Consider the following 12806-nt stretch of genomic DNA (forward strand, 5'->3'; position numbering starts at 1 on the left):
CCCCCTCACTTCACTTCACTTCACCAAGCCGAAGTGAGTGAATACTCACTCGTTCCTGCTTCACGTGGGCTTCCCTTTGATTTCACCTCACTTCAAACTCCCCATGATCACGCCTCTATCTCATCCACCCTCAAAATCTCCAAAAAATCACCAACCAACCGACCTTCAAACGGGCTATCCATCCGCCCATCCACCTCAACAAAATCATGATCCATCCCACCACATCACCCAGCGCCGGACCCGCCTCAGCAGCAGGTAACAAAGGCAAACCCTCGACTCTCCAGACGATCATCACGACTGCCAAACAAGACTACTACCACGCCGCCGCCGCCAAGAAGAAGGTCTTAGCAGAAGCAGCGAAGACGAAAGCGGAAAAGGCACAGAATACTACTGCATCCACATGGTCTGGAGTCCCACCAAGAAGAGGAGGTTTCACGGATGATGCAAAGACGACGACGACGACGACGACGACGACGACAAAGGACTGCGATGGGGAGGAGCTGCGCTCTACATTGTAAATACCTACCTTCTTCACCTTTCCTTCCTTCCTTCTTTCTTCCCTTTGTGTCAACAACCAAAAGGGCAAGGCAAGGTAAAATGGATCCATCGCGAATTAATCGTGCTGACAAATTGAGTAAGAAACAGAATACCTGTGTCTAGAGTCGCCACTCCCGCGCAAGATGAAAATACGACAATGACGAGTCAGGGGTTGAGAAAGGATTCGAAGGTTGCAGAGCAGATCCCCGAAAAAGGACCTGACAATGGCGGCGGCTTGCTCGAGGATTGGAAGAATTCGTCGAGGATGGCAAAAGGGAAGGAGGACATCATCAAAGGAGAAAATGACGGCAAGGGAAAACCTGTCGGGGCAGGCGAGTTGGGAGAGATATACGACAGTGGAAGTGATGACGACCTTGGCGATGGAAGTGAGCATGATGCGAATGACGACTTCGACGATGCTGCTCGACCTGGGCAGATTGCGACGCAGTACGGCTGGTTGTAGGTAATTGGGTGAACTAAATGTACCTTAGCTCGTACGACACGTCTGGAAAGCGAGGTGGCAAATGGTTCTTCTTCAGCGAAGACATAATCTAGCTGGGATATTTGCTGGTCGCTTCGAGCTGGATTGACAGCGTGAGGTGGTATTGAATCAAAAGCTCAATGCATGGTGCTTCCAGAGCACGTGCAGTGCGGAGGACGACAGTCTTGCGTTTTCCCACTTCCTTCAGGGAGTACGTTGTACCTTAGACTAGTCGTGTAACGTGCAACGAATGCATTTCCTTTGATCAAACACTCATATGAAGTGCGGACGAGCAGAAGCGTAGCTAGCTTCAGGATAGAAGGTTCAACAAGACTGTATCATGTGAGCCGACAGCGAGGCAACTTCTCACTCCACGCGTTTCTGCTGACGAGGCTCGCGTATGCTACCTCGTATCCAGTCCGGCACGAACGCCTTTATGCCCACTTCGTCTCCGCTGATTGTTTGCGCCAGGAACCGGTCCTCTGGAGAGAATGGACTCGGCTCGGAGGTGACTTTGAGATCAGTCATTTGCTCCAACCTGCACATGCCCAATCCGACGTTCCCAACACTAGCAATGATCTTCCCCGTGCTTCTTTTCCTGCTATCATCTTTCTTGATGTCCAATCCAGCCATATTTGTAGATCCTATTGGCAGCAAAGAAGCGTCGTACTCGAGTGACGCTGGCACCGCTTCTGCACCGCCTCGCTCATACAACGCAATTGGTAAGATTCTCCTCCTCACCACTCCAGTATGATGTGTCCGAATCGTCAGTTCCTGGCCAAGATAACAGCCCTTCTTGAAATCGATCCCGCCCATAATATCCACATTGCAATTCATGGGCAAAACTTCGTCCCTCGGCATCTCTTTTTGTCCCTCTGGTACACCTCTCAGATATCTCCGTATCGTGTATGCTTCCAGACTGGCTTCTTCGACATCTTGCAACACCTCGCTTGTCCTGCCATGTGGTACCAATACTCTTTGTCCCATCCCGGGGGCTCTTGCATCAGTCAGACCAAGCAACCCTCTACTGGCACTGTCCTGCTGTCCTCCATGGGCTGTCCATCTCTCCTCTTCCTTCCATAGACTCCAGACATGCAGCTCGTCCTCATCGAGCAATCTGAGTTGGAACTTACTCCGTAGCTTATGTCTCTTCAAATGCTTGAACAGAGCCTCAGCCTGCTCAGAATCTACTTCCACTAGGAACCCAGGATCTTCTGGAGCATTGCCTAGCTGCTGCGAGTGCCATGCGCTGCCAACTGTGGGGTACACGAAGGTATCATGCAGCACTTTCCCTTGAGCAGTGAGAAAAGCCGCGTAAAAGCCGGATGAGGATCCAGATCGCACGTTGTTCGTAATGATGCCTTGCAGGAACTTGGGAGTGTCGGCGCCGTGGACGGAGATGAGGCGGCGAGTCGTCAGTCTAGCGGCGCCAGAGGATGGAGGCGGCGGTGGCGGCGGCGGGGAAGAAGACGGTATCGGGTTGGTGGATTGGTGGCGACGCGCCTGCTTGCTTTGACGAGAAAGGCATCTCGCGCAGACAAATGGAGCGTTACGTGTATTGGTCCACATGATGTGTTAACATCAAGACATGGTTGATTAATGTTCATAGGGTACATGGAATCCGTCATGCATGTGACAAGGGATGTTATGTCAGCATCAAGGTAGCATCACTACGGAGGCCCAAAGTGGCCAGCCGCCACACTTCACCCCCGGCTTTCTTTGGCTTTATCTTCGTACTACTACTTCTACCTTTCTACTACCCTATAAAACCTACCTTCCTACCTTCCTACCTACCTACCTATTCCTATAGGCTACCTTATCTAAAATTAAGAAGAGGAGGCCTAGGAAGAAGAGGAGGCCTAGGGAGAAGAGGAGGCCTAGGAAGAGGAGGCCTAGGAAGAAGAGGCCTAGAGAGAAGAGAAGGCCTAGGAAGAAGAGGAATAGGAAGAGAAGGCCTAGAGATAAGAGGAGGCCTAGGAAGAAAAGACCTAGGAAGAAGAGGCGGCCTAGAGAGAAGAGAAGGCCTAGAAAGAGGAGGCCTAGGAAGAAGAGAAGGCCTAGGAAGAAGAGGAGGACTAGAGATAATAGAAGGCCTAGGAAGAGGAGGCCTAGGAAGAAAAGGAAGAAGAGGAAGAAGAGGAAGCCTAGAGATAAGAGGAGGCCTAGGAAGAGGAGGCCTAGGAAGAAGAGAAGGCCTAGGAAGAAGAGGCCTAGGAAGAAGAGAAGGCCTAGGAAGAAGAGGCCTAAGAAGAAGAGAAGGCCTAGAGAGAAAAGGAGGTCTAAAGAGAAGAGAAGGCCTAGGAATAGAAGGCCTAAAAAGAAGAAGAGGCCTAGGAAGAAGGGGAAGCCTAGAGAGAAGAGGAAGCCTAAAAAGAAGAGAAGGCCTAGGAAGAAGAGGAGACCTAGAGAGAAGAGGAGGCTTAGGAAGAAGAGGAATAGGAAGAAGAGGCCGCCTAGGAAGAAGAGGCCTAGGAAGAAGAAGCCTAGGAAGAAGAGGCCTAGAAAGAAGAGGCCTAGAGAAAAGAGAAGGCCTAGAGAGAAGAGAAAGCCTAGGAAGAAGAGAAAGCCTAAGAAGAAGAGGAAGGCCTAGGAAAAGGAGGCCTAGGAAGAATAGAAGGCCTAGGAAAAGGAGGCCTAGAAAGAAGAGAAGGCCTAGAGAGAAGAGAAGGCCTAGAGAGAAGAGAAGGCCTAGAAAGAGGAGGCCTAGGAAGAAGAGGCCTAGGAAGAAGAAAAGGCCTAAAGAGAAGAGGAGGCCTAGGAAGAAGAAGCCTAGGAAGAAGAGGCCTAGGGAGAAGAGGAAGCCTAGGAAGAAGAGGCCTAGGAAGAAGAGATAGAGAGAAGAGACGAAAAAGACAAGGGAGACGAGAGACGAGAGACTAGAGATAGAAGATACTTAGGGTTAGGCTTAGGGTTATAAAAGATAAGATAAAAGGAATAACGAGACTTTCTAACGAGACTTTATAATATAATTTTGTAACGAGACTTCGTAATAAGAGGAACGAGAAGAAGAAGAATAAGAAGAGGAATAAGAAGAGGAATAAGAAGAGAAACGAGAAGAGGAATAAGAAGATATTCTACTAGCCTACCTAGTAGTAGTACGGAAGTCGCCAATTTTCTATATATATTATATATTATATATTATATATATATTTGTATTCTATCTCTCTCTATCTCTTCTTCCTAGGCCTCTTCTTCCTAGGCCTCCTCTTTTCTTTAAGCCTCTTCTTTCTAGGCCTTCTCTTCTTTCTAGGCCTCCTCTTCTTTCTAGGCCTCCTCTTCTCCTTAGGCCTCCTCTCCTTAGGCTTCTTCTTCCTAGGCCTCCTCTTCTTCTTAGGCCTTCTCTTCTTCCTAGGCCTCCTCTTCTCCCTAGGCCTTCTCTTCTTTCTAGGCCTCCTCTTTCTAAGCCTTCTCTTCTTTCTAGGCTTCCTTTTCTTCCTAGGCCTTCTCTTCTCTCTAGGCCTTCTTTTCTCCTTAGGCTTCCTCTTATTTCTAGGCCTCCTCTTTCTAGGCCTTCTCTTCTCTTTAGGCCTCTTCTTCTTCCTAGACCTCTTCTTCCTAGGCCTTCTCTTCTCTTTAGACCTTCTCTTCTCCCTAGGCTTCCTTTTCTCTTTAGGCCTCTTCTTCCTAGGCCTCTTCTTCCTAGGCTTCCTTTTCTCTTTAGGCCTCTTCTTCCTAGGCCTCTTCTTCCTAGGCCTCTTCTTCCTAGGCCTCTTCTTCCTAGGCCTCTTCTTCCTAGGCCTCTTCTTCCTAGGCCTCTTCTTCCTAGGCCTCTTCTTCCTAGGCCTCTTCTTCCTAGGCCTCTTCTTCCTAGGCCTCTTCTTCCTAGGCCTCTTCTTCCTAGGCCTCTTCTTCCTAGGCCTCTTCTTCCTAGGCCTCTTCTTCCTAGGCCTCTTCTTCCTAGGCCTCTTCTTCCTAGGCCTCTTCTTCCTAGGCCTCTTCTTCCTAGACCTTCTCTTCTCTTTAGGCCTCTTCTTCCTAGGCCTCCTCTCTCTAGGCCTCCTCTTCTCTCTAGGCCTTCTCTTCTCTTTAGGCTTTCTCTTCTTCTTATCTTTCTCTTCTAAACTATAGGTAAGGTAGCGACGGATGCGGCGGTAACGGCGAGGTAGGCGGCGAGCGTATAGCGAGTATATGTGGTAGTATATAGTAGGTAGAAGGGTAGAAGTAGTAGGAAGATAAAGCTAAAGAAAGCCGGGGGTGACGTGTGGCGGCTGGCCACTTTGGGCTTCCGTCCATCACAAGAGATCGCTGGACGAAGGCAACAAGTATAAAAGTGAGGAGTACAATCAAAATCATGGGAAACATTTATATTCATTCATTCTCTGGCTACTCTGGATGGCGCCTTTGAGCCCATCTGAAACCAAGGCATATCCCGCCACCCAACACCGTGAACCCTTTCCATGCCGACTCTGTAAATCGGTCGCTATGCATCTCAAGCACTGGGTATATCATGATTTTCTCATTGCTGTGAGACTCTGGCCTTCTCCAAGGAGACTGTCAAGAGACTCTCTATGTCAAGTTGTACGTCGAATGGAATAAGAACCACCACCGTGACTAGCATGTGGTGGTTGAAGTTGATGGTGTTGCAGTCGTGTCCATAGCAGCTGCAGTAACATAAATCGTGACAGTTGCCGTGGCAGCTGTTGCGTGAGCGTCATAGCTGCTGGCGGTGCTGGATGCAAGTGTAGTGGCAGCGCTGCTCGCAATACTGTTTGTCTTGGGAAGAGCATAGATGACACTGGAAGACTTGCTTGAGCTGGCAGTGCTACTGCTCGCACCATCCTGCTCGGGCTCGACCCCCTAGGACGAACCCGAGTGATAGTAGGCGATAGTGTCGCCGAACACATAACGGTTGGGCGCGGCAAGGATCGGGCCCTCGACGCTGTCATCCACAATCATGTTCACAGTGGCCTTGGTAGTGACAGTGTACATGTCGACTGTGCTGTTCTTGATGGATATCATATTCTCCTGACAGTTGTGTTCTGCAACACAGGCTTGGGCGTAGTTGTTGAAGAAACTGTACATGCCCGTGGCGTATACAAGCACATTGCGACTGTCCCTCACGATCAGGCCCCATGCATCTTTGCAAGGAACGTCATCGGTGCTAGCACCGTTGGCGCAGTTCGCAAAATCGGGGTCATTGTAGTTTGCGTTGGGCGTGAACGGTTGTGGAGCCTCGGGATTCGGCTGGTAGTATGGGGTCTCGGTTTGCAAAAATCCACCAAAGACAGCCTGCGCACCGTCGATTTGGAAGTTGTACAGGGCAGAGTGCTCAGACGCGACACCCCAGAGCCAGACTGGTCCTTGAGATTGAATGAGGGTGCCACGGGCGCTGTAGATGGAGATTTGAGTTTGGTTGTTGACCTCCAGATCGTGATCCGCCACCCAGAACCAGGTGTTCTCGAGGTAGAGACCGCCAGATTCTGGTGTAGCGTGAAACATGAGGAAGACACCGTGGCATTTGTCGGTTGCCTGGGTTGTGGGCCAGCCAGGGCATTCTGATTCGGACAATTGAGTGCCATAAGAACCACCAATACGAACGTGACTGTCCCACATGCCGCTCTTCAGAGGGTCGGAGTTGAGGTTCCACTCGATCATGATCGCACCAGGAGCGGCGCCCTTTGTTTCGAAGATGATGTCTGAGATCTCCACTTCGCCCTTGGTGTTGCTGTTGCGAGCTCCGACTTGAATGACTGGCTTGGGGTTTTCAACATCGTTGAAGGAGTCGCCATCCGCAACGATCAATGACCAGACCTCGCCGGTGATTTTGATAGTGTCAGGGATGGTGACAGTATCCTTGATGAGATAAGCGCCATGATCGAAGTAAGCGATTGCATTGGGATCGGCTGCGACGGTCTTCAAGAAGTTTGCGATGCATGCCGTGTCATCAGTCTCACCATCTCCCTTGCAGCCAGCGGCTTTGGCTGACTTGAAGTTGCTGGCTGGAACGTTCTCGTACTGCGGCTTGCTGCGACCGTAGATGTTACCGTCAGAGTCCACCAGGGCAGGAGATTTCTTAACAGCCGCGAGATTGCTCTGGGTGCGGTTGCCAGATGCACTATTACTGTAGCTCGTTCCCGACACCCACGATTCAATCTTGCCAGGTGCGAGAATCTTATCCTGGAGCTTGCTGGACCACACGGCAGCGGTTTCGACTTCAGACATATCGACATTGTCAAGGACAAGAGTGCCACCAGTGAGTGGGACATTGTCGGTGAGGGAGAAGGAAGAGTTGATGCCGTAGGTGGTGCCGCTAATGACGCTGTCAGTCATGACCATAGAGCCAACGGACTGGTTCTGCGGGGCTGCAGCCATGTCAACGCCAACAGTGCCGCCAGTGATTGAAATATTGGAGAACGTCCAGCCCCAGTTCCAGTTCATGTAGATAGCAGTGCGGCAATTCTTGAAGACCAGGTTGCGTGTCGTGAATTGTTGGCTGCCAAGGAAAGCGCCAAACTTGCCACCGGTGAAGGTGAGATCACTGAGCCAGCCGCCGGAGCCATTATCCATGAAGATGCCTTGTTGCTGGCTATCATCACTCTCGGTCATGACGAAGTCGATGTTCTGGAGAGACGTAGCTTGGGCAACCTGCCAGTGAATGCCCGTGCCAGCTTGGGTCTGCCTGACGTCCACGACAAAGTTGCGGACTTGTCTGAAGAAGTTGTTCTGATTGATGTACCAGTTGGCGCCTCCCTCTTTGTAAGGATCGCTGTCAAGCACTGCCATGCCTTGGAAGTCCGGGGTAGATTGAATCGTGGGCTTCGTCACCGCGTCCCCAACCAACTGACTGTAGTAATACATGATGATTGGCTTGCTGACTCGGTACGTGCCTGGGGGGAAGTAGATGATGGCCGGGAGGATGGTGGAGGAGTTGCAGAGGTCACCGCATCGACCACCGCTCGAGATGGCCAGGTTGATCGCATCAGTGTCATCGGTCACGCCGTCACCTTTGGCTCCGAACTTGGGGTCTGTGACGTCGCGAAAGATCTCGTATGAAGTGTCGTTGGCGCCCCAGACGGTGCCTTGTCGCGCAATAGTGGCCAGCCAATAATCGGATGCGGCAGCAGCACGAGGCTCTGCTTGGAAGGGAACTGCAGAGACTTGAACAGCTGGGAGGAAAGAGAGTATTGCACACAGGGCCGTGGCGAGCACGGCGATGCTGCGAAGGGACTGCATGTTCGCAGTGGAGGGTGTTTTTGTGTTTGTGTGTGTCTGTGTGTGTTTCTGAGGGAGTATCAGTGACCGGCACTGAGGAGGGTTTGTTGTGATGGGGATTGTCTTGTGTGCGGGATCCCGTAGTTGTGGGTTGTTGGTTGCTATGCCGGGACAGCAGGGCTTAAGTACAGGTAGAGGGGAAAAGAAGAAGGTCGTGAAGAATGAGCAAGTGACGCTTTGTTCACGAACAATGCGGTCGTGAATGATTGTCGCAGACAATGAACGAAGAGAATGGAACAGACAACACAATAAGGAAGACGAAAGAATGTCAGGGTGGTGAATGAGAGAGGGAGGGAGGGTACCTTAGTCTGGAAGGTGCCAGGGGAAACAGGAATCACGAGTCCTTTGTCCTTTAAAAGGGCAGGCGCGGGTGGAGGGCAGCGCTTACGCTGTAGGAGGCAGGCACGTCCAATGGAGGAAGGTACCTGGAGGTAGGTAGTGAATCACTCACCTCACTCGTTGGCTTGCTCAGTTTCAATGTCGTCCAATCCCTCGACTGGCGATTCGGACTGTGGGTTTCAGATCGTCGTCGTTGGTCTGCTCCGGCGAAGGGCGCGTCTCTGAATCATCTTGCATTCGGTCTGCTCGACGCGCCGTATATGAATATTCCCATTCTGTCCCTTTCGCTGCCATTCGCATGTTCAGCATGACGAACGAGGCAGCCATCATCGCGTACTACTCGCTGCTCGCTCCATTCTTTGTCTCAGCGGTCATTTCTCGCAGCCTCATGGTCCACCGTCTCGGGCAGCGCAGTCCACTGGAGAGTGGAGACGCAGCCACGTTGGGAGGATGGCGACGCAAAGAATGCAGCCAGCCAGGCCGCTCCAAACGGCTTGTGACATGACCAGCCCGCGCTTGATGATCTCGAGCAGTCACCAACAAACAGACAGACTGGAATGGTGTAGTCGTCCAGGGGCTCGCGCTGTTCGCGCTGCACAGAGCAGGTTCGACAAGAGACGTCGATTTATTCCCTATGGGGTTCTCTGACCGTGCCGCTGTGCGTCAGCCCTGTAGCCGACGGACACGGTTGGCGCTTCTCATTCGTGGGTATGCGCCTCTGTTTCAAAGCTTCACGCACTTTGTTTGGACTTCGGGCAACATACTCCCCAGCATGCATGGTCACTGGTTGGCATCATGAGGCCTCATCTCTATTAACCTGCTCCGTAACGGCAGTAGTCTGCAGAAGAAGCTCCACGCTGTCGCATAACATTAACGACCCTGCGACTGATGCCTTATTATTACTAATGCCTACGGTACAACCCTGCCTAGGAGGGAGGTACTTTGAGGTAAAGAGGCTTAGAGGCCGCTGTCTAGCCTGTCTTCCATTAGGGATCATGGGACTGGCTTCACTGACTGTACTGACATTCTGATCGATTTGGGGATCAACTGTATCTGACCTACCACAAGAATCATTGGCCATTATCAAATTATCAAGCTTCCAACCTTTCAGTGTTACTAAGTACCAACGATGTGGCCCCCTCCATCCCCAGATATTCGCAGTCGCAGCACGCTCGGCAATCGGCTTCGCGTGCAGGGATGAAACGCGTTCCTTGGTGCAGGACCTTGCTTCCTAAGTAGTTCTGGTCGTACAACCACGAGCCTCTGGCACAAAAAAGAAGAAAAAAGAACTTCGTCTTTTTGACCACGAAAGATTTGCGACGCTGGTACACCCAGCAATGGTTGCGAGCATCCCCCATCTTCACACGTCTCCACGCGTCTCTTTCACCCAAGCGCCTGCCACATACTGTATACCATACGAAGCCAGAGTACAAACACAAGGCAGCTCGTTGCGCATGACTATCCTAAGAGACACGTACCACCAAGCGACGGATGGATACCTGCAGGAGCCTCTCTACACACTGTCTGACTTCTCCACTTCTCCAGGGGATTCCAAAAACGGCCTCCTGGTCTACACAGGCAACCAAGATACTACCTAGTGTTGGTACAGTATGAAGAACCAACAAATTTGCGCCCACGTGATGCCAAGCCTTCGTGAATTCATGCGCGTCGCCTGAAAAAACACTAATGAAGTTGAACCTAAAGCGCCGCCAATATGTCCATCAGCTGTTGATGAAATAGAGTACCTCCTACCTCCTCTAGCTGGTCCTGCTCATAGCCGAATCACCTGCCTCGACGATTTACGTAACGGACGACTGAGAAGACCGAAGCGATACGAGCTGCGTGACATGTAGAGGTGGTCATCTGCAACACATCGCCCACGACGCTCCCAGAACCCGCCGAATTCTCGTTCCTTCCCTACATGTACCTGAACATCTGTTCTTTCGGCTTGCCAGATGATGCTGGGCCATGTATTGTTGTCGCACCACACAACACAAAGTCGTCCCTGGTCACATCTTGCTTCGAGCTATTACGAGGTAACGACCGACAGAATCAAGAAACGACTGCAACGCTATGCGTCCCAGAGGCCGGAGTGTGATCATGTACACTATTCATCAAAAAACTTCCTATGCCGATTCGCGTACGTGTGGTCTTTGACCTCGTCCTGCTAGACTCTTTGATTTTTCCGGGCTAAGAACGACGTGCAACGACCATCTTTCAGATCTAAAGCACCCGTTATAAACGACACGTATCAGCATCTTGCAGAACGAGATACGGAGGGACATGAGAAAACCATGCGTGCAACGAACGGGTTTCACGATCACAGCAGTGGATGCAGGTACCCGTGCGCTGCAAAGTTGGACTCTTGCTGGCGTGAATCGGAGGAGACATGTGCCACGTACGCTTGACGATGTTCGCTGCACAGCTACCAGGGACGGCCTGTATCTCCTGCCTGAAAAAGGAAGCGCTTACCTTAGGCAAGGTATTAGGAGGGACCAGAGATCTAGTTGTTTGTGGTCAGATGCAACATCATTTGCTTTGTGATTCCGTGCAAGCAAAAGCCCCCTCTAGGAACATTGCTCAAACTGTTTCTTGAACATGGCCTCCATCGCTTTCCTTACAGCGACAGCTTGAGTGTCTGCACTGTATTCCACGTCTTTCCAGCTGAGTCCTTGACCTTGCTTCACGTCGTTCTTCAGCACAAGACCATGCGCAAGCCCTATCGGTAGACCTTCAATCTCCATTGAGGCTCTCGCTGGGATCAGAATTCCGTACACCATGAAGCCCCCTTCGCCGTCCAGCTTCTCGCCTGCCCTGAGATCTCGCTTCGCAGTAGCGACAACATCGCCGGCCCAAGTCCTCGTCTGTCCGGTCGGTTCACCTCTACACATGATAGTGGCTACTGAGATGCCTAGCTCGAGACCGATCAGATGGTAGGGTTTGTACTGCACCGCGTACTGGCGAGAAAAGTGAGTAGCCTCTCGTGCCGAACGCGCAAGTGCCGGACTTACCTTGCCCGTACTATCAGTTTGCAAACCATACTGCTTGAAACACTCTCGCTGATACTCGCCCGGTGCTTCTACGATCACGTATACACCCCAGCGAAGATCGTTGTGCACAGGGCGTCCATCTGTCTCAAGGCAGGAAACGACTTCTACTGTACCTTTCTTATCGAGCATTCCGCCGTCTGCTTTAGGGCGCAATACATGCGGCAAGTCATGGGTTCCGCATGGCGGAAATAACAATCCATTGTCTGGAGGCACCAAATCGCAGCCGTTGGCAACAGCGGCCATTTCCAACGCGGATTTGGTTCCGTCCAAGAAGCTGTTGAACATTTGTGGGTTGAAATCGCCAGAAGCGAGTTGCTCCTTAGTGAAACCGTAATGTTCCCACACGGTATCGGGCGTAGAGTGATGATATTGAGGCAAGTGCTTCGTGCCTTTACCAGCGCAAATCACATCCAGCCCGGCTGTTCGGGCCCAGTCGACCAGTTCCGCGATGAGAGCGGGCTGGTCTCCATACGCCATGGAGTAGATGATGCCGGCTTCTCGTGCCTTTCGAGCAAGCAACGGACCAGCTAAAACATCAGCTTCGACGTTGATCATCACAATGTGCTTCTGATGTTCGCAGCAGAGCAGCGCGTGGCGGATCCCGGCAGCTGGACTGCCAGTCGCTTCAAGAATTACATCGATTCCTGGCGTTGCAATGAGCGCAGCCGAGTCTTGTGTGATGGCAGTCTTGCCGGCTGCGAGGCCTTCTTCAACAGACAACGAAGCTGTATGGTCGAATCGATCAGGCGGATATGAGGTCCTTCGTAAGGCTGCGACAGCTCGATCTGCCGACAAATCTGCAATGCCAGCTAAACGCATTCCTGGAGTCCGATGCGATTGAGAGATGCTGAGGAAGAGTCAGCAGTCCGAGTGACTCGCTCGCAATCTGTCTGCATCTCGCAAAGACGAGGCACGTACAACATTGAACCAAACTTCCCCGCGCCAATGAGACCGATTTGTATTGGCTTGCCGGCCGCTTCACGCTCGGCGAGCTTGGTGGATAGGCTGGTCATATTGGCGACAGTAATGAAATAGACAGCGAAAAGAATACGGTGTGGTCCAGCCCGTTCTCATAACGATAGCTGCATCGATGATTCCGCCCTCGTCACCCACCCACAGTAGGTAACTTTCTTCATACTCCGTCTACCCCGCAGGTGAGTTCGGCATGATGGGAGTCGTGACCGTGA

At 51.6% G+C, this 12806-nt stretch overlaps 4 protein-coding genes across 4 annotated transcripts; all 4 read right to left on the reverse strand.

Annotated features, from left to right (window-relative positions):
• Positions 1–1462: 1462 nt before the first annotated feature.
• SEPMUDRAFT_26855 (Aminomethyltransferase folate-binding domain-containing protein) lies at positions 1463–2557 on the reverse strand (the record flags this gene model as incomplete). Its single annotated transcript, XM_016908418.1, has 1 exon — positions 1463–2557. A coding segment is annotated over one exon (1095 nt), but the record flags the coding sequence as incomplete, so codon positions are not given.
• A 2754-nt stretch (positions 2558–5311) lies between these two features.
• On the reverse strand, positions 5312–8737 carry SEPMUDRAFT_147390 (glycoside hydrolase family 55 protein). Its single transcript, XM_016904268.1, has one exon. The coding sequence runs from the start codon at positions 8189–8191 to the stop codon at positions 5816–5818; it is 2376 nt and encodes a 791-aa protein (XP_016763649.1). The 5' UTR covers positions 8192–8737; the 3' UTR covers positions 5312–5815.
• Positions 8738–8933: 196 nt separating this feature from the next.
• Positions 8934–9347, reverse strand: SEPMUDRAFT_114623 (uncharacterized protein; the record flags this gene model as incomplete). The annotated part of the gene is made up of 2 exons (XM_016901103.1): positions 8934–9161; positions 9219–9347. The coding sequence occupies 2 exons, from the start codon at positions 9345–9347 to the stop codon at positions 8934–8936; spliced, it is 357 nt and encodes a 118-aa protein (XP_016763650.1).
• A 1738-nt stretch (positions 9348–11085) lies between these two features.
• On the reverse strand, positions 11086–12632 carry SEPMUDRAFT_161692 (SAF domain-containing protein; the record flags this gene model as incomplete). Its single annotated transcript, XM_016907953.1, has 3 exons — positions 11086–11526; positions 11581–12466; positions 12538–12632. 3 exons carry the CDS (start codon positions 12630–12632, stop codon positions 11137–11139), a joined length of 1371 nt encoding a protein of 456 aa, XP_016763651.1. The 3' UTR covers positions 11086–11136.
• Positions 12633–12806: the final 174 nt, after the last annotated feature.

This window comes from Sphaerulina musiva (assembly GCF_000320565.1).
Source record: "Sphaerulina musiva SO2202 unplaced genomic scaffold SEPMUscaffold_2, whole genome shotgun sequence".
Lineage (NCBI taxonomy): Eukaryota > Fungi > Ascomycota > Dothideomycetes > Mycosphaerellales > Mycosphaerellaceae > Sphaerulina > Sphaerulina musiva.